This window comes from Bacillus rossius, chromosome 7, assembly GCF_032445375.1.
Source record: "Bacillus rossius redtenbacheri isolate Brsri chromosome 7, Brsri_v3, whole genome shotgun sequence".
In the NCBI taxonomy this organism is placed as follows: Eukaryota; Metazoa; Arthropoda; class Insecta; order Phasmatodea; family Bacillidae; genus Bacillus; species Bacillus rossius.
This window is the reverse complement of record NC_086335.1, coordinates 14675722-14698527: the sequence shown is the minus strand read 5'-3', so window position 1 is coordinate 14698527 and position 22806 is coordinate 14675722. Positions and strand designations below refer to the sequence as shown.

General features: G+C 31.8%; 1 protein-coding gene across 4 annotated transcripts in view; it reads right to left on the bottom strand.

Moving 5' to 3' along the window:
* LOC134533683 (sodium-coupled monocarboxylate transporter 1-like) overlaps positions 1 to 22806 on the bottom strand; it is a 115972-nt gene that overhangs the window by 37392 nt on the left and 55774 nt on the right. For all 4 annotated transcript variants that reach the window (XM_063371235.1, XM_063371236.1, XM_063371238.1 and 1 more), the window contains 4 exons: positions 18340 to 18494; positions 9639 to 9779; positions 3850 to 3958; positions 3600 to 3709 (listed from right to left, as the gene is read on the bottom strand). In XM_063371235.1, coding sequence (XP_063227305.1) covers positions 3600 to 3709; positions 3850 to 3958; positions 9639 to 9779; positions 18340 to 18494 — 515 coding nt within the window. The remainder of the gene's footprint in view (positions 1 to 3599; positions 3710 to 3849; positions 3959 to 9638; positions 9780 to 18339; positions 18495 to 22806) is intronic.

The window sequence follows — 22806 nt, the reverse complement described above, 5'->3', positions numbered from 1 at the left end:
ATTACACTGATTAAGATTCTTCTAATGCACATACAAAAGTTAAAGTGCCATTATTAAACGATGCGTTATCAATTAAGAAAAATAAAAAGCCTAATTTAAATCCTATGTACAATAATGTAATGTTAAAAAATTATAGAAAATCTTTTTCCCGTGTATGCTTTAAAATAGCGAATACAATTTCTTTTATTTTTTTGTGATCATAACATTTAATTTAAATTTAAATTATATTTTAGTAACACGTTTACTCTTTATTGATATCCATTATAAAAACGGGACTGCACAAAACATTGCCTAGCAGAAAATTAAACTTTAATATGTGTAACAATCACAACCTCGTGGTTAAATGCGTCTAAGACCTATTATACCTACTCTGAAATTTTCTGTGTGCCATCCCAATTTTCTTGCTCAAACCAGTAACACACAAAGCCAAATTCCTTGGAAGTCTACTTTAATCTTTTCTAATGGCACATCTGCTCTCGTGCTCAGCATACATAAGAGTCTGCATCTGTCTATAACAGTTTTCATGTCAAAAGTCCTGCTCAGACCTAAATTTAACTTATCATATTTTTTCTTATGTTCACTCTCGAAACAAATTCACGAAGATGGTGGACAAGTGAGTCATGGGCGAAAATCTGTATGATTTACGCGAGAAGTGTGAGGAGGTGCTGCAGAATAACTTTTTTAATTCCTATTTCACTGTGACGTTTTCGCAAGCGTTTTTTTAATACAAAGGGTTGGTGGCTTCCCTCCCTCCTCCTGGTATCGGTAAATACACATGACTTAGAGACACACAACTTAGAACAGTCATAGTTTAGAAACCTCGATAAAAAATCAACGTAACTTATATCTGTCATAAGTTAGAACGATCATAACTTCGAAACACGGGACTTTGAAACACACACGCAGAATCACACAACCTAGAACTGTAATAACATAGAAACACGTGACTTAGAAACACGCAACGCAGAACCACACAACTTAAAAAAGTCGTAACTTAGAAAGTATAGCTTAGAACTATAACAACTTAGAATCCCACAGCTTAGAACTAATATAACTTAGAAACACGTAAGTTAGAAAGACACAACGCCGAAACACACAACCTAGAATTTTGGATGAGAAATGTAGTAACAAAAGATTTTTTGTACTCTTCCTGCATTCAGGGCTGCGCTCTTAGCAAAATAGTAACTTTCGCGTTTAGTTTGTATCTCACTCTATAGGTGGTGCTGTCAGTTACACACATAGCTAGATGAAGACCAGGTAATGGTTTATCAGCCAGATCCGATCGACACGTTTGTTTGATTCCGGTTTTTCACGAATAACTTTAAACTTATTTAAGTAAAAGAAGTTGTTTGTTGTTTGTGTACTACTTTTAATTAATAAAATGTTCAATTAACTACATTTTTGTTTGGCTAAATATAAAAAAAAAATTTTAAAAAATAACTTTCCCGTGTCTATGACCTCACTCTAAACAAGACGGTAAACCGAAATAAAATATTATTTTCTGAAATTAACTTTATTATCCCTCTTGTTTTTCCGTCATAAGACATTATCTTCTTCAAACTTACATTAGTGTCATTTATATATTAAAAAATACATTTATTTAAAGTACCGAAAAAATTAATTTCTTGAGAACATACATACATACATACATTAAGAAAGTAAAGTACATGTCAAAACTTTGAGTGCGAATGCAGATTATTTGGAGAAATCATAACTGTTAATGTTCAGAGAAAGGTTACACTTGTTAGAAATTATTTTAAAATATATATATTATTAAAAACTGTTGCAAATATTAGGTCGTAATAACGAATAAAAATAAATTAAAATGTTTCTCTTACAAATAATTACAAATTAAAGTTCTATTTTCCTCCTAATTCTCAGAACAATGCTGCACAAGTATTTTTACTGTGAATGCAGTAAATATTTAGCCAGACAGCCGGTTCCAACGTGTCAGGGAGGCGTTAGGCGGTATCATTTCAAAAAACGTTGGATTAAAATATCACGACTGATGAAACAGAATTTGAATGAGATCCCTCGTGATTGCGCCACCTGATTCGATCATACGTAACTTTCGTTAATTGAAGGGTAAACATGTTATATTTTTATGTATATTATTTTGTATTTAAAAATCATTTTTAAAATTGTAATTTTAGATACTTCAATTAATTTAATTGTTTGCACAACTTATTTTCATATTTTTAAACGATTTTTGTTTGTAACATTCATATTTTTACTGTGTCATTACATAGTTGTTTATTACTCTGTATGACTACTATTATAATTGGGGTATTATAAAAGGGGTATTTCCCGTTTTTATAATTATTACTTTGGATTTATAAATATAAATATGGGCAAAATGGATTTTCCTGCTCTTTAGGAAAGCAGATGTTCGGGCTGCGTTCATATTTCAGCATGACTCTTGCGGCCGAAAATGCGGCTTTCTGTTGACTATCCAGACTTCCAAACTATCTGCTCGGTGTGACCTGCGTTACGTCTGAATCAGTAATTTAACTCTCTCTCTCTCTCGGTCTTTCTTTTTCATCACTGACTTTGAAAGTTTCCAATACCTTAACACATACGTTGTGGTGTACCTCCTACAACGACAGTTTACGTTTTTTTTTGTAATTAAAGTATGTTAATTATAGAGGATTTTTCATCTCAAATGATTAAATTATTTTTGTTTCGTATTTCGCACAATAAACTTTAAAAAAAAACATTGTTTAAATGACTCAATAAACAATTCTTCGTTTTTTTACAAACTTTATTCTAAAATAAAGGATTATATGAGGTGATAATGAGCGACAATTTCTTGCACCCAGATAATTATTTACTCGACTTTTGATAAACACTTTCTTTAGTTCATTCCATATAGCGGGTCGGGGAGGAACACCAAAATTTTAAAAACAGAGATAAAGTGCCAAATAGAAAGTTGAACTATATTGCAAAGTACATAAAAAATATCAATAAGATATTTTAATTCTAAAATATTCACTTACAGCCTTGACAAACCCGTGCCAATACGTCATTTTATTATAAGCAATTAACTATGGCTAATAAATAAATAAAGGCCCGTGTTTTTATATTAGGTATTAATATACTGTAGCATGTGTGTTTTATAGTTTATTTTTATATTTTTAAATATATTTTCTTAGCATCATTTAGTTTTTTTACTTCCAAGTGTTATCGTTGCCGTTGCATCGGAATGTTTCAGTGACGTATTATTTTAATTTTTATTTAAAGTTTATTTGATGATTTACCTACACTTTGACAAAGTTGTTAACTTACTAATTTCGTCAATTTATGTGTTATTTTAAATTAAAAACACATTAACTAAACTGGTTTCTAAATTCCATAGTCACAAGAAAAAATTTAGTTTGTATAAGAAAAGTACCTATGTGAATCAAAATCCATGGTGTTGTGTGTGGAAAAAAGGTATACATAGGGATGTACCTTGTTTTAGAAGTAAAGAACCAACTGATATGCACAGAGTTGAAAAACTTTTAAGGGTAATAAGTTTTAGAAAATAATTTTTATTTAAAAATGTAAGCCATTTTAAGGCATAAACCATTTTATAAGTTTGTAAAAATGTTGTAATACACCTTAAGCACGCACTGAATATCCCAGCAACAAACAGGCCAGGAAGTCCTGGTATATGAGCTGCAGCATCCATTGCGAAGAATGGTACAATTTGGTCAGCTTTGTCAATCACCTGCAAGAAAAATATTAAAAATAATCCTTATCGTATATCACAACACTAAGAAACATATAAAACTGGAATTATAGTTTTAATTAGAAAAATGTTTTGGGAGAAAATCTTTAATTTATGTAAATATTAATAAAGGAACCAACCTTTGATGTAACAGGGTCACATTGATAGTAATTAGAATAAATGACCAGTCCAATAAGAAGCACCAATGTCTTCATTAACAAATATCCGAAGAAGAAAATCACCAATGACCTATAAAACAATCAATTACATAAATTTTTTTTGTTTTGTTATAACAATAAATATATATGAACTACACACAATTAATTAGAACAGAGGAATACAACTGGTGTTTAGAGATTACATAATGTCAGATATATTACCTTAATAATTCATCTAAACTAATTGTAGAACTGTTCGAGGTAAGAAGTCCGTACATTTAATGAAATAATAATCATCTAGCGGAAATAACCGTTAACATTATTCATAACACCAAATTATAGTACTAACAATTTTTTTTGTTGGTTTGTTCTGTTTGTTCCGGTATCAATCGATAAATACTTGACGGAAGTTAATGAAATCTTTTCATTAGTAAGTTATTTCGCTAACTTAAACACTTTACCACATTTAATGTCAGAATTCTGTCTCCAAGGAGATTGAAAAGAGGTTAATATGGTTGTATGATAGTAATTGTATCGCCAAAGTTAATTAAGCACAAGGAAATATAATGGGTATCAATTAAAAACATACTTAATATAGGTACAAAATCAAGTTATACTATTTTTGTAAATTCAAAACCTATTTAGCGTAAATGGGTTAGTAAAGTTTTTAAAATGAAAATGCCTATTTATACATTTATTATAAATAGAGGTAAAAAAACTAAGGAATAAAACATACATGTATACTATCATTCATAATTCTTTCCAATAACCGAAATTCGACCTTTGAGAGGGTGACAGGTGGTATAATTTTATTTTTTATGTTTTATTTCTTTGTAAAATTTTGCATACTTGGCCGCCGGAAGTGACATAATCCAAAATGGCCGCCGTGGCTCCCTGGCTCCCCAGCCCCCAGCCCATGTCCCCATACCTACTAAATACACCTACTCTCCTGCACAAATCTAAGCGCCTAGAGCCCTAGACAATAGGCCGAGAGAAATTTCGCAGGGGAATGTCGCTGGCCTATTATTGGCCAGTGCTAATGGCAGGAGTGAGTACAGTCAAGTTTCGCTACGACCGATTGCTGTATGCCCCTTCATGATGACTGATATCCATCTAAAATCTTCATTAGTAAGTAAGTGTTAAAAAAAATAAGAAAAGTTTTTAATTTTAACAAAACCCAATGTCAGGAAATATGTTTAACTTTATAAAAGTTGTCTCGAATCATACTTTGAAATAAATTTAATCATTTTACTAACACTTCATATTGTATAGAGATAGACACGAAGCTTTGTGGTTGTGGAACTCTATGGTGCCTGTTATTATACTAAAAGTTCATTTGTAAGTAAGAACCTGTTTACGGATTTGTCTCGAGTAGTATATAAATACCGGATCTAGCCCTGAGTGCTGGGCGAGGATTGTGATTGTTGTCCACCATCTTTGATTATGACGTCACAGCGGCCATATTGGATTATCTAAACTTTGAAATTTGTCCTTGACGTTGACATGCAACATTTTACCTTAACTCTGGCCGCCGCCATCTGGAATTCTGATGTCGCGGATGCCATCATAAAATCAGGTATTACGGACATAGTTTTGGATTCAGAAATTTTAAATTATGAACTCACTGACTCAATTTGGTTTCTAGAACAGTTCCACAGTTTTAATTATTTATATTTACCATTTTGTTTTCTAGAACTTTCCTTCGTATTGTTTTCTAGAACCCTCCGCCGTTTAGAATTCCCCCATCTTGGAATCTGTTGTTACAGTCACCGCTGTAGTCATATAAGGAAAACAAAGAGGGCAAACCTCAGAATGAAAGATAATACGCTACCAACTTGTATCAATATTTGTTTTGAAATTTTATGTGTTATATTAAGAGTCTCAAAAAATCTTGTGTACCTGAGTGAAGCTATTCAAGGTCAAAGGTCACAAAAACTATTTTTGTAAATATATTGTTTCATATGCTCTAAATTTTTTGAGTATAAAATTCTCTAGAAATTTGATCTTAGACAATATTTTATACATTTAACCATTCTTGAGATAGAGCTTGCAGAGTGTGTAGCGCTTGGCCGTATGTACGATAAAGCAAGGTGAACTTTAGAATTCAGTACTTAGTACAAATTATAAAGTTTTTATCTCACTAAAATATAATAGGTATTAACAAACCTTAACTATTTACTATTAAATAAAGGATATTTATAAATTTTATTTATAAACAAAATATATTCTTTACCAACAAACTGAGAAATGTCTCAGTAGAGAGAGTGACGCCTTGAAAACGAAACCGTTCGCAAAAATTAAAAATCTACCCCCAATAACAATAAATATATAAAGTCATATGAGGAAAGGGGGGGGGGGGTTGGTTTTATTCATATTATACATACTAACAAATATTCAAGTATTTTCACCTTTTAAAAAAAGATACTTAAATTCTATCGTACTTAAACTATAAACATGATAGAATAAAATATAATTAAACTGTACTTAAGCAATTTAATTTTATATATCTTATTGTTGAAATAGCTAAACTCAGGTAAATTAAAATACTTTTCGTTTATAAACAATTACTATAAATATTAATTGAAGTTAATAATTAATGTTTGTTACTGATTGTAATATTTTTAGTGAGTTATAATATTTATAATGTCTTTTAAGTAGTGGATTCTACAGTTGACCATATAAAATGTCAAAACATAGATTCATTTAACTTTGTAACTTATTATCATTCATTTCGAGGTTGAATTATTATTTTACTCGTCTACCCATTAGTTTTCGTCTTCTGTATTTCACTATTTTTTATTCTGACATCAAATCCGTAATATTATTTTCGACTGCTGGAGATCACCATCTTAGATGATTTAATTCACGTCATGTAGTTTTTGTCTGCTGAAGGTTGTCATTTTGTATGATGTAATTCAAGCCATGTTGTTTTTGTCTGCTGGAGGTCGCCATATTAAAGGACATAATGTTTGTCATTCTTGTATATGCTGTTTGTTTCAAGTGTGCGACAGCATCGCTCTTTCTAACGCGCGTAAGGCGAATGTTACATTACCTACGGGAGTTGTTATGACAATTATATACATAATACATTTAATTTTTTTAACAAAATAAATTTTATGCAAGGTGATTCGAACCATGAGAGCTTGGACCACTGGTAAAGAAAACATATGCCTTTGAATACACTTCATTCAAAACATGTATCCAACTTAGAATTAAATACGCTTTGTATAAAAATTACAAATATTTTAACTGATTTTTTTTTTCAAAAATAAAGTAATTATTGTTTGATATAGACGAAATAAAGACGTCAAAAAATACGTCCAAACTGTTATATTTACATATTAATAAGTATAAGTTTTATATGATAATTTACACAATAGATAAAATTAAATTTGGTAATTAAATTGTATTTTAGAGTGTGGTCACAGTCAAAAAGAAAGTTTGATTACATTTTATATTAATATTAATATCAAGTAGTTGTGTCAATTTGAGCACATAAGTAATTATGAATTTAATTTTTTATGCTATTTCAGTAATTTTTTTTCTCAATATTTTTGAGTGTATCAATTTCTTAAATGTTTGGAGTTGATACATTAACCTGAATTTTTAAAGGAAACAATAATTGAAAATAGAAGGTTTCTTCCAATCTGCATTCAATTAATTTGATATTGAGATACGCTCTTATATATTTTAAAAATTATAATTGAAGATAGCTAGGATTCGGTGAATATAATATACAGGTTAGGCTAAAATTGTAAGGAAAGTAAATAGTTATTGAGGAAGATATTTGAAAATATCTTGTCTAGGAGAGAATTATAATTGTTTTTGGCATCAGCTTCTGAGGTAAGCTGTTGAATGTATGCATTGAAGCTATGTCAAGTCTGTCGCACTTTAATTGGCAGTTAAATATTTTCTAAATGTTATCATATTCACCGGGAGGGAATGGTACATCGATCATCTGTGCATGAGAAGGAGCGATGCTGGCACACTAAGAACAAACAGCAGAAACAAATATGGTGACATCCAGCAGAAGAAAAACCTATGGCGATTATTGCATTACCTAATTTGGCGATTCCAAAGGATGAAAACCATTTTGCGGGTATTAAATAATCCAATATGGTGACTTCCAGCAGTCGCAAACATGATGGCGACCTACAGCAGTCGAAAAAAAAAATGACCGGCATTACTTTATTCTAGATAGTAACCTCCAGAAATATGGCGAGTATTTGGTCACCAACGATGGTGATCTGCAGCAGACGAAAATATGATTATTGATGTGACATCAGAATTTACAATGGCAGAATACAGAAGTAGAAAACCAAATGGTGGTTGTGATGTCGTAATCCAAGATGGCGGAATTAAAATATCGCTGAATGTTCTAGAAAACTATATGGTGGAAAATTCCAGGAAACTTTTTTATGGACGTGACATTGTAATTAAAAATGGCGGGATGTTCTAGTTTCCAAGATGAAGCTGTGGCATATTTCAAAATGGTGGATTCCATGTTTGCGTCAGGGGTCAAGGTCATCCTATATGAAGCTTTGATGTCAGAATCCAAGATAGCAACTGGGTTAAAGATTAACGTTAAAGATCCAGAATCAAGCACATCCAAGAGGTCGATCATGACTGACGTCACAATACAAGATGCAGGATGACAATCTCAATTTTCACCCAGCAACCATGGCCATGATAACCATTTATTTACTATTGTTTTGCATTGTCGTATTCTGAATCGCAGCCAGAATTAATCCCTACAATGTTTTAATTACATAATTGTTAAATAATAATTGTTTAAGTGAATAAATTTCATATTATTTGTTGCTATTACTAACAATACAATATTTTCTTATTAATTTCCCTAATAATGGATATTATTTATTAGTTAACATGCAACTTCTGAACATATTGAAAAGACATTTTCGGAATTTTTTTTTTAATAAAATACAAGAGCATGTCAACCAGGTAAAGAAGATTTAATTATTTATATGTAATGCGTTTGAATACTTGAAGTATGAGTCTTCATAAGAATTCCATCGATAAAAATAACATACTCACACACATTAATATATCCTCTATATATTAATTCACCCTTTATCGCCGAGAATGATAAACAGTGATTGTATTTCGCAATGTAAAGCACAAAAATTAATGTTTTAATATTTTGCAGGAAAACAAGTAAGGGATCCGACATTGCATTTTAGTGGAACCATCTCAGAAATTGCAAATTGCAAAAAAATTTTCAGAAAAAAAATCACAACGGGTTAATCATTTGAGCCCGGTTTTTCTTACGAATGCTTGCCCAGTGTTTCAATACTAATAATTGCGGGGTTTTTACAATTGAAAAAATAAATCTTATATATCACAAGTAAATTATAGCTCAAAAATGGTTCCATGTACCTATAAACAAAAAAAAAACATAATTGCACTAATACGCCCCGTCATTAACTATTAATGAAACCAAAACTATGCAAGATTTCATTCTGAACAATCAATATTCCAAAAATTAGATTAAATTGTAGTATTAAAATAATTTTCTTTTTAAAATTTCCTAGATATAAATATTAAATTCAAATAATTTTTATTAAGTTTCTGGAATATTGATCTACCAATAAATAATTTTTAAAATTCATCAAACATTAAATACTTAAATTTAAAAAAAATTATTATGGTAATGATAAAAACTGCAATTAAATATTTAATCAACCAATGGCACAAATAAATATTTTATTTAATATCCTAATATCCTAAAATTGAATCAATTTTATACTTACAGTCTAGCTTTTTTTAAGGATGGAAGTGCAATAAACTTCTGCACCATTCCTTGATTAATACCAAGTGAGAACATCCAATGGAAAGTGCTGCCGACAACTACTGTCCAGTAAGTATTCCTTTCAAAGGGATCTGGGTTGAAGCTAAAAAAATTAGAATAAAATAACATTTCGTATTAAAATAATAAGTAATAAAACAACACAAAAACTACATTTTTATTTAGCTTGAATGCTTGAGGTAACTAAAATACATAGTACACCCACTGTTACAGAAAACCTTACATTTCTTGTTGATAATGAGGGATAAAGTGACTGCACAAACACCCCACCACCAACAAATTACTAATTAATTGGTACAAAACACCTTTTCTGACCTATGGCCGTTTGATATTTCGAGCAAGAAGATTGATGAAGCTTTTTTTAACCAATAATAATAGAATTTGTTTTTTCAGAAACCCCGTAAGTCATTGTTTTTCAGAAAATAAGGTTTTTCGCAGATAGTTATTATTCTCATGTAACTGCACGCTTTACGAAAGAATCCCGTAAGTCAAAAAACTCAATGCATATTTTTATGCCATTTGAATGCTTATATTTTTCAGAAACTCCTATACTTTATTGACTTATGGTGTTTCTGAAATAAATGTGTGCAGAAAACCCTTAAGTAACATGCTTGTGGATTTCGTTATGAACTGTTCCCAACACAGTTGGTATCCCTGATATTTGGCATTATATAGTTGTAAAATGGCGTCAGTCATTGGCAATGATTGCCCTGGGGGTGAATTAATTTATGTAAGTGAGTGAAATGGGAGAATGCCAGGTAAAAAATATATGTGGTATATTGTTATAAAGGCAAGAGTTAAGTGTTTACCCCACTATAATTATAAAGGAAGTATGTTCCAGAGAAGAAACCTGACGGTGACTGCAAGTAAGTATAAAATATCATCATAAGTTAGCTTTGCCCTAAGTAGTACAAGACATTTAATTTTGGTTATATATTACATTTTTTTAAAAAATAACGTATTTCTGAGAATAATTTAACATTGTTAATGATCAAATCCATTTATTTTATTTTGATTTCTGACGCAACCAACAGTGTTACAAGAAAGTATTGGAAGTAAAGCAAATTGACTCTTTTTTCTAAGTTTATTAAAAAAATCAGCAAGATGGCTATCTGATAAGCTTGATTTCATCAGAACCCAAAGAGGACAGCAAACCTCAGGAAATGCGAAAACACAAGCTGTGATTAATACTGCAGTAAAGCATAATTTCTCATTTTCTGTAAATACAGCACAACACCAACAAAAATTTAATTACTCGAATGAAATACTTAACCCAAATAAAATGCACGAATTATTTGTTGTTAATTGTCCTAGTTTGAGCGTTAATTATGGTTTCTACTAGAAGGTATTTCTTGAAAGGTATAAATTGGCATTTGGTAGACCGCAAGTGGATACATGCAGTACGTGTGAGGAACTCAGATGTTTAAATTCAAATAAGTTCCTTAAAACGAAAGCTCGTCAAGTTGCAGTAACTGAAAATATTATTCGTTTGCCTCGTTCCAAGAGATGAAAGCTATAGAAGATTGTAAACTTTAATGACGAAATAGCAGGCAGTGCAGTAAATTATATGCAAAATATACACATTCCCAAAAAACAGGTCCAGGAATCATTCTAGTTGAAACAGCTTACTATCAATATATTTTACATCCACAACCTCAAGGAAAACAGTAATGTCGTATTTTACGTTTATCATGACGTTGTTCAAACGAAGTTTGAAGCTTCCTCAAACAATACATTAATGAATATTTTCCAACGAGTGCAAATCATTTGCACGTTGTACTGATGGGTGCTCGGCACAAAAAAAAAAGAAACAACACTAAAGTGAGAATGTTTTTAGCACTAGTAACGTCAAAGATATTTGTTTCTATGAACCAGTATTTACCGATTCGTGGACACTCATTATTACCGTGAAATCGGGATTTTGGCTTTGTTAAAAAAAAGTTGAAACATTCAGATCGTATATACACAGTCGAAGATTGTGTTAAACTGATTGCATCATCTAGTAAAAAACAGAAATTCGAAGTGATTATGCCAAACACCAACATGATTTTCGAATTTAAGATGTGGTGGTATGCATTTTACAAAGTAAGTAAGTGGTAGCCTACTTTGTCTGTCGAAATACGGAGACAGAAAATACCAACAGTTAATAAGGTGACAAGTTTCATGCATTTTCTTCACACATCAGAAAATTCTGGAGATTTAACAGCAATGGATTTAATTGGCGGTATTGTTGTACGCAACTTCATGCTGAGACTTGGAGTGAGCACACTTTGTCAACCTTAAGCCAAGACATATCCACAAGGACGTGTTCCCATTAAAAAGCAAAAAAAAAAAATGGGTGCGTGTACTTATGTACGCGCGTGAGAAGTTATACTTCTTTGGCATCATTAAAAAATAGTTTTTAATTGCATGCAAAAATAGTGCGTGGAGTCCCTCCGCGCGGAAGAAGTGAAACTTCGTTATGTGGAAATTAAAATAGGAAGGGGTAGAAATTGATTTTTAGTGAAATCATATTGTATTAAATCAAACTAAAAAAATAAAGGAAATAAATTTGTAACGATTCATAGATTGATTTTCAGAGAGAGAGAGAGAGAGGGAGACCCTATTTAATGTCTATTAAACTTACTTTTTTTATGATGGCAGAATTTCATGAAATAAATCATGAAATCATTCAACGATAAAAGCTGTTTATTTAACCAAGCGGAAGGGTTCGCCCCAAGAAGAAAATTGACGCGGCGAGACCTCGTGGACATAGAGAAATGACACACACTATTTATGTGTTTATGAAACATGACTTTTTTCTGCAATTTAAATTGTAATATACAAAAAGGGCCTCTAGGAGCACTTTCTCAATGTACGACCTGGGCAGTAAGAGCCACATTATCAATGAAAATCGTTTCAGTAAGAACGTGTAAATTTATTCCTCCCCAATCCACAACTCATTGCTATTCAAAATTCCGTTACTCGCAAAAAATTTACATTAAATGAGTTTCTCCCCTGGTCGTCTCCACACCCAGTCGACCATCCTAATGGTGCAGACCAAAACGAAACACGTCTGAAAACTCGCTTGTTTTATGTTTCTCTATATCGCTTACATTTGGTGTGGAATGTTGGTTAAGTGCCACAGTTAACATTCCCGAAAAATACCTACTCCAATTGTTATGTAATTTTTTCAAGTGTTCGACATTAATTTTGACTGAATAAATTTATAGATAAAAAATATTTAAATAACAAAGTAGTCCACAGTATGCTTGCGGAAAAATTAAAGATTATAAATGTTTGTCTTCGATCAATATTATTTGGATTGGTATGTTTCTATAAAATATTTTTTTTAATTCTTTTTTATGGCTTCCAAATCCATGTTTTCAATGAATTTACTGATTTGCCTATACATCTGAGCTCTCTTTTTCATTCTGACTGACGACTGAGCTTAAGATTCTCTGCTTTATAATAATGTGTTTAAAAAAAAAAAAAAAACAGTTTCAGGGTAACTTAACGTAATGGAAGTAAGAATCGTTAACAAAAGTTAAGAAGGTAACGAAGGTAATAAAAGATTGCTCAATGGCACGGGGTTTTAAATCCTTACTTATATTACAAATGCGAAAGTAACTCTGTCTATCTGTCTGTCTGTCTGTCGCGGTTTCACGCCAAAACTACTGAACCGGTTCAAATGAAATTTGGTACACAGATAGTCTAGAACCTGAGAAAGGACATAGTCTACTTTTTGAAGCGCAAAAAGGGATGTAAGGGATTGAAAGGGGGGATGGAATGTTGTATGGAAGTATCGTCATTTTTAGAGTTAGATGCTTGAAACATATTTTTTTAGGCTGTTGATCCTTACTAATATTATAAATGCAAAAGTAACTCTGTCTATCTGTTTGTCTGTCGCGCTTTCACGCCAAAACTACTGAACTGATTTAAATTAATTTTGGTACACAGATAGTCTAGAGCCTGAGAAAATATATAGGCTTCATTTTAAATAATGCGAAAAAAATGTTGTAAGGGGTTGAAAAGGGGGATAAAAAGTTGTATGGAAGTATCGTCATTTTTAGAGCAAGAAGCTTGAAACAAATTTTTTTAGGCTGTTTATTCGATTTAAATAAATTTGACATTCAAAGTTTTTAAAAGCTTTACCCTCAAGGGTGTAAAATAACAAAAGGTAATAAGGGATGAAAGTTTGTATGGAAATATGTAAGGTTTATGTAAATGTTTTATAAGTTTGCGACAAGAGACAAAATATTAGAGCTATTCTGATGTAACATTTACTGAGTCATTACAGAATGTGAAACTGAAGTTAACGCGAGTAAGAAACTTGCCAAGCACCGCGCCGTACACAATGAGCGCTGTGAAGCCGCATGGGAAAAGGGGGGGGGGGGGGGGGGGGGGCGGAGCGCGGTGTGGTACGGCGCGGTGTAGGTGGGGAAATATGCTTAAGTGTGCTCACCCGATAAGCAGACACGTGAGGGCAGACGACTGTGCCACGCGCATGCGCATACTGATTTTTTCCGCTGAAAATTCATTATTATGGACTGCAAATTATTACAATTCGTTTTGCTTACACGTTTTTTGTGTATTTAATTAATGTTCTTCGTTACATACAAATAACTTAAAGTTTTTGGGTTAGGGTATTAAATATATTTTTTTCTTTTGTTGGGTCATTGATTTGTTTAGTTCATTCGTCAAAAGTAGATTACTTTAGAATTTAGTTAGAGGTTATTACGTCATTATTATTTGTCATTAATATTATTATAGTTAATCATTGGGCATGACGTAGCTCAATTTAGTATTTTACTTTATACCTTATGTGTTTATATACTAAAATAATTTAATAAGCTATTTGTAGTGAAACACTGCAAATAGCTAATTAAAGTATTTATACGTATGTGTCTTATTTGTAAAATAATTAGCCTAAATAATTAAAAATGCTACCCAAAGACACTATTCCACGCGGACGAAGTCACGGGCACAGCTTGTGAGTCATATTGCTCTAAGATTCTGAATAGGGACGGGGTGGAAATTCGTGTAAAAAAACAAGAAGTAAAATTCGTTGAGGTTTTTGGTACCATGTTTTTGTGACAATCAATTCTGAACAATCAATGTGTACTTTATTGATTATTGTAATCGTTTGAGTAAATTATTGAATATTTTCAAATTAAACCCTTTTACATTCTGTTTCAAATACGTTTTACATAGTGAAGATTGATAGAATAATAAACATTAATAATTATGTATTTTACATTTATGTTTTACTGGTCAAGTGAATTCTACACCCAACCTACAACACAGTGCATACACAAGCACAATACTTGCTTTCAAAGAATTCGGTTTCTTTTTACATATTTTTAATTACTTTTGGATATTTTTCCTCTCTTTCAAAACATTTGAACATATTTTTATACTTTTCTTCACTTTTCCCACTTTTAGATATATTTTCGCACTTCACATACTTTTATACACTTCTGCATAATTTCCCAAACATTTGTACAATCTTGCTTCAAATTGGACACTTTTAAATGCTTTTCCACACTCCTGCACAATTAATCGCAAATTGTGGAACATTTCCATAATCTTTAACGCTTTTACATACTTTTCCAAATTTTTGCCAACTTCCTCACACTTGTGCAATTTTTTTAGCATAAGTTTTTCAGGTTTTCCATAATTTGTTTGATTTTGCATAATTTTACAAATTTTTTTGATATTTTTTTCTAATCTTCCACATTTACCATAAATTTTTGACTTTTTTTTGTAATTTTTCACACTTTTCTATAACTTCCTATAACTTTTCATGCTTTTCCATACTTTCGCACACTATGGCATTATTTGGCAGAATTTTGCATACTTTAGCACACTTTTGCAACTATCGACTATATCGATAGATCCTATGTTGTTACCACAATTATCAAGTAAATTTTCACTATGACGAAAGGCTCTATTTTTATTAAAAGTTCATTGTTAGTCGAAAAATTTGTTAATTTTTTTACGTACAATTCTGACGACATACACCATTGCACATTCATTGAAGAGACACCAGTTCCCGAAGCGTCGCCACGGTTTCGTCATAGCAAGCCTATTGTGTTCGTCTGTGCTGTGACGTTGTGTTGTCCGCAACACTTGTTAGGTTTCCTCGTCGGGTTTGTCTGTTCACTGTGTCTTAAGCTGATGTCTGTCTGAATTTTTTTTTTGGTCGAAACTAGTTCGCCGTTGTTAGCACACTGCTTGTCTGTGTGCTAATTTATTATCATGACTAAATTCCTTTCACGGAAATTCTGTGTTTTATGATATTTACAACTTGATATTAGCTGAGTATGGCTTGTTAGCTGCGGGCTAATGTTTTCATTTTATTTTTTAATCATTGAAATTTTCCATGACAAACAGTGCAAAACTGCAGTGAGTGATGTCCAAAGAATTGTTTTAAATCTAAATCCTCCATTGAAAAGATAACTTAAATATTTCACTATTATATTGTTACTAGTTCAGGTTCGCAAGAGTTCCCTTGCTTAAGTCAAAGTTCTTCACAGCTGGCAAGGCAAATCAAGGCGATGACTCATCAAGTACCAAGCTCAGGAGTGGTGCACTCGATGGCGTGTAGGGGTGCTTGGTTATGACTGGGGAGCTCGAAAATGGAAAGTGTGAGGGTGAATATTAGGCACCCCAATCTTCTCTTTTGGGCAAGCGTTCATGAACTGCAGTTCATGAGCTTCAGTGATGCATTTTTCGTTGAACTGACACGTACAAAGTGTCATCTATTAAAAGTAAATAAATTTAGAATCTTGAAAGTTTGTATATATTTTTGCAAAAGGATTGCGTATCATACTAAAACTTTTATTATTAAATGATTGCTTTTTCTACTTCATTCGGCCTTCGCACTGTGACTTTAATTTTACATGTTTAATTTTTTTATCGTACTTTATAAGGCTGTAGTTTTAACTGAATTGCTGGCCATTTTTTATAGCTAGGAACATTTTTAAAATCCGAAGTTTAACGTAGCAAATCTAGACTTTAACAGCTTATCTTTACCCTGTTTAATTTTTTTGTACTGGAGAATTAAAATTTTCATAGTATGTGTTATATTTTATATATAACGGTTAAAATGTTTTTTATAAAACAAAAATTTTCCCTAATATTTCTACAAGCTATAAACAATTGTTAGTGTTAACATGCAAGAAAACAACACAGTTGATATTTAAAAAAAATTACAACTTTAACAGTGTAATACGCACCAAGCTACTTGGGTAGAATCTTATAGCCTATTACCTATTAGGAATTATTATTCATGCCAATAATTGGAACACATTTTTGGACCCCAACCTTGACAAATCTTATTAAAGCACATCATTCTATGACTTTTTCTTGCATAAAAACGGAAATTAGTTGTGAAAAAATATTAGAGCCAATACTTTCTTTTTATTCTAAAGTCTTAGAATAAAAATAATCTTACTACATTAACGGTGGTACACAGAGTAGCAGACAAAAACATATCTCACTTTATACTTATAATTGAGATAGTGCTTGGTTAAAACTATTTTTAAGTATTTTTTTTTCAGGCTAGGTGGATATAGGTAATGAAATTGCGTTGGCTAAAATCTGCATAATTATTTTTACCACGCATTTTTATTAAATGAATACCTTAAACCACTAACAGTAAAATGTTTTTTGTCAAAGACTCTAGTATGAATAAAGTTACCAAACTTTAACGAAATAATTAAACATTGGCCAATATTTGCTTATTTTGTAACAGTTTCTTATGTGTAACTAAAAAAATAAACATAATATTGTGATATCAAGAAGCAGAAAACACTAACGTAGATTTATTTTTAATAATCAGGATAAAATTAAGTTAAACTTTTTAGTATTGTTTATTTTCATCCTAGGAACAAGCAATGTAATTGCATAGTAAAAATTTCAGATTTAAAGTTAAGTACTACTAGTACTAACTTTATGCGATGAATGAAAATTTTAAACAATTAAATGTGAAATTAAACCAGGTCCATACATTTCTATAATGTTTGTATATTATCATCCCAAATAATATAACTGCGAAATTTGATGAATTACATAGACATAAATGGATTTAAGAATATTTTTTTGCGGAGAATTACTTTATCATATATCACCAATGCTCATATTTGTTCCCGGCAGTTATTGGGAGATATTCATTTGCCAAAAATATTGAAAGAGATGCCTGTTCTTAGTTCCCCATTCGAATACATTATCGTTACAATGTTTTAAATCTACCACGCAGTCTTCCTTGTTTATCCTTTGTAATTCTGTAACTCGACGAGATTCTTTTGATCCAATTCACCTCTATGTTGTGAATATTACTGCGATACACGTGAAGTCAAATAGTTTATTAAGAAAAAGCACTTGCAATCTAATGAATCACTGAATATATCCCAAAATAAGTAAGAATTAAATATATTTGCACCAGCCCTATGTGTGTAAGTTGACAATAGAATGGATAAAAATATAATTCATTCCCTAAACAAAATTCACTGTCCATGTGAGTGTCTGATGTTTTAATGAGATTAGTTGTAAAAGTTCTTTATTTTAAGAACCTTCAAAACAAGTAAATTCCATGTTGGTTTAGAACAAGGATGAAAATTTTTTGTCAGGTTATTTTAACCATTTAATTTACACAAACTTACTCAAAAATTTCAAGCCTTCCTCCTTTTCCGCTTCTGTCCCACATGACGTTGAATCCTCCGGTCTTGGCGAGTCCCACACAAATTATTGCTATGCAAGAGCTTACGGTCACAAATGACTGCAAAAAGTCTGTCCACACCACAGCTTTCATTCCACCCTGTAAAGTAAAGAAGATATTGAAGCAAGCAACAGTTCCTGCCTGTATTGTAAGTCAGTCATGGTAAAGTTTTCCAAACCCATAACGAAGAGAATAAATCTCATTTCTAAGAAAAACATTTTTGTATAGTAAATACAATGATTAAATTGACATATTTTTTTGTTTTAATTATTTGACAAATGCATTTCTTAAATTAACCTTTTTCCTCAATTACGAATATAAAACTAAATATTTACAAACACTAATTTTATACAAGACGGTACATTTAAAACTGCCGGTAGTAGCCAAAATCGAGATTTTCTCTTATAAATATAGTAAAACTCTTCTGAAACATGAACATGAATTGGTTTTAACATTCGTCTCACAAAATCTTTTTAATTACATAATTTTTTGTTTAAATATTATTTCAAAATAAATCTTTACAAATTACCAACACTTGTGATATTGAATTTGAACCATTGTGTGATTACGAATCATTACAAAAAATTAATAATGTATCAAAATTCTAAAGAAACAATAAACCATATTTTTTGTTTTAAAATAAATTTTTATCTTGAGAAATTTATTCCTTTTGAAATCATCCACTGACAAAACATAAATAGAGTACAGTACAAAGAGTTTCCACGTCATTCAAACATCCGCGAACACCTTGCAAAAATTTAAGAAAATAGTGCTGTGATAACTTTTATTCTATTTAGTTTAATTTATATTTTAATATTTGTTAACAACAATAAGCTTTTAACAATTATTAAAGTGATCCGCGTTGAAGTAAAATAAATGTCATAAATATGGTTATTACTTTGTTGTATATTAAAGGAGTTTTAAATATTTTGAAGGAAAATTTGATTACAGTGTTATAGCAATTTAGGTAACGCTGGAAAAATATGTTTTTAATTGACTAAGGTGTTCATGTTTGGGGAAGATTTGCTGGCAATAATTTACATCAATTATAGCGTGTTTTATGCATGTGGTATATAATTGAAACCTTTATTAGTAAGGACTGGAAAAATTCGCGGGTTCAATGACCTCCAGGATGAATTCCATAGTTATACGTACACTCGGACAAATTTCACCCACTCATTGGCTGCTGTCTTGTGAGACGTCCCAACGTCAGCCTGTGATTCGATAAAGCTTTGGTTGGGTGTTTCTCATTACCTCAGAGTCATCCAGGTGAGTTGTGAGCCAATAGCAGAGGCAGCACTGAGGTATAACTATTTATATATTAGCCTATCGAGAAATGAACTCGCGAATTTTTTCGGTCTCTAGTTATTAGCTGTGTTTAAATACTGAATAGATGCAAATGGAGATATTTAGCATGTTCGGATATGAAATAATTATTGGATGGGATGTATATATATATGATACTTACTGTTCAAAGGTATGTCGTAAAGAAACCTATTTACACAGTATCGTGTCGTTTGTTCATTTCGTGGAAAGAAAGAAATGAAAATAATGGATTCAGGTGTGGATGAAAATTCTTAGTGTACTTTGTGTTTAGAACAAACTGGTAATCCAATTAATAACAATGTTATTAATTTAATTGTTCTGTGGAAAATATAGTTATAACAGTTCTTCATTAAGTAAGATTTATAAAACTCTATTTTAATATCAAATGTTGCGTGTTTTAGAGGGGTGCCTCCCATTTCAGGTCAAGATTTTATATTTACAGTGGAAAGTCCTCTAGCCCCGGACAGTTAATATTTTTCGTTCATAGTAATTTAATTAATAGCTGTTTAAATTAAGTATTATATTCCAGATATCTTCGAACAAATATTTAATAATATTACTCATTCAATAAACAAAAACTCTAATGCAATTAGTGAAAACACTGAGTTAAAATTATTGAGTTATTTTCTTATTTCTCGAGATTGGCAGGTAGTATCGGACAGTTAAAAAACTTGTCAAAAATTTGTGTACATAATTTAAGTAATTTATATATACAGGATCGTAATACATTGAATGTGTTTAGAAATCTCGGGGATACATATAAATATTATGCTAGAGCTTTTTAAGCAGTATAAAGTTATAAAATTAGCTGTTTTAATGTAAAAACGTTTTCAAAAGTGCACGACGTCATTCAAATTTAGAATAAGAGTGTATAAATAGAAGAAAATGGTGTCATAAGTCAATAAAATATTTCTTGATTTCACAGAATATCCAGCATAAAAATATACCCCCAAAAGAATATTAGACGATATTCTTAAGTTTATCACATCTGTCACATTTATAAAATATTGGTGCTCCTTCAACACTTGCACAGTTTTCATGGGCCCATTCTTTACACACACAGCATTGGATCCATCTTCTTCAAAACTTTCTCCACATAATATGCAGATGGTTTTCTGTACACTTGACTGTGATGATGTTGCAAAGGCATCGAATTGGAATGATTTCTTGTACTTCAGACACTTTCTTGTTTCCTTCTCAACTGTCTCATTGTGCTTAGCCTGCAGGGCTTCTTTAAATGGAGTTGATGTAAGAATTTCACTTTTCTGCGTCTTCCTTTTCCTACTTTGAATCTTGCGTTTGCTGGCATCTGGGAGAGGTGAGAGTTTTTTTTAAATAGTCAAAGGTTTAACTAATCCACTTGAACCTGGAGTTGGTTCCACGTTGGATGGTGCTGAACTGGACTGTGTGGCATACATTTCATTTTCTTGGCTGGTTGACGGATTTTTCACTTCTGTCATTTTGGAAGGTAGAAAATCCAAATTTGAAAATATACCCGAGTTGAATGGATGGATGCCTGTACACGAGAATCCTTTCAGAGTGATCTTCAGACGACAGACCTTGGTGTATGCAGAACTTGCCAACTCTGCAATGTCGTATTCATTAATATGCAGTCCAGGATTCTTTCTCATTCATGCGGAACATGCTTCTGCGTACGCCCCTTTAAAAGGTTTCATGAATGACCTGTCGAGAGGTTGCAGCCTATGAGTGTGTGGGGAGGTGTTGATAGCATGTGGATATGCTGCGATCTAGCATACACAATGACATCCAGTTCCTTATGACTGCAGTGGTCGTCGAGGACGAGAAGTGTGGGACTTTTCTCCGTTGGATGTGCGTGCTTAGCAAAGTGTTTTAACCATGCTAAAAAATGTCTGCATTCATCCAGCCATTTGGCTGAGCGACTCCGAAGCTCTCACCAGGAGCACCAATCATAAGCCTTTGATTCATTTTATGTCGAGGAAAGATAAAAATAGGTGGAATGAAGTGCCCCGTAGCACTCATGCAGAACACTAATGTTACGTTTCTACCTCTCTCCCCAGAAGTTAGTTTCCCAACTTGTCTTTTTCCTTTCACTGAAATCACTTTGCTGTTTTCATGGACAGAAGATATTCCCGCCTCATCCGCATTATAAATACGGGAAGGTGGGAAAGAATATTTATCGAACAATTGACCTAGTTTGTCTTAAAATATAGTAACTTGAGGCTTATTAAAACCCACTGTTCGCATTATGCTGGTAGATTCTGCAGTTCTCAATTACAATTCAGGATGCCTCTTCATGAAATCGTAGTAGAAGTTTTTCTTTGCAAGTTTTTTTCTCTTTATTGAACCTATGGGGCAGAATCAAAGCAGCAGCCAAATCATACGCTAGCTTCAGGAACTCTTTTCTGGTGAGAGGCATAAACATATCATCTAACTGTTTGATGGGAGAGGTTAATTGTTCCTCGTAACTATCTGAAAATGTCTTCTCAAACCGGCCTAATTTTGGTGAGATCTGAATTTCCCATCACTTTTAATTCGCATTAATCTGTCCTGTAAAGGGCTCTTTGAAACACTAAAAGTTATTGCAGCTTCTCGTACACTTAAACTTTTAGCCAAAACATTGTTTACAGCCAGCTTCATATCGTCTTCGGACCATTTGCCTCTTCTTTTCGCATCATTTTTGTCTTTCGACATGCTTGAAATCTATATAATCTGCAAACAGAAAACCTATTTCATGTCTGAACACATTAAACAACCGTGTAAAATTAGCATGTGGTTTCTCTTACTAGCTACAGTAAAAATAAATGCTATAATTTCAAATTATTAGTAACGTCTTCAACACGCATGTTAAATTTAAATACATTCATAATTAGATTGTACCACTCCTTTAAGTAACAATTATAAACTCAATAACAAAAATATGTAACGAAAACTACTTTTGAAAACAATTAGAGACACTCTCGTAATCAACATTTGTAAATCATGCAAATTCTTGCTAATTCATACTAAACACAAATCTCATTATTGAAAAAATACTCAGGAATTTATAAACAAGCCTTAAAACAGTTACATATGTGTCTGAAAACAGAAGACTTATATTTGTGTG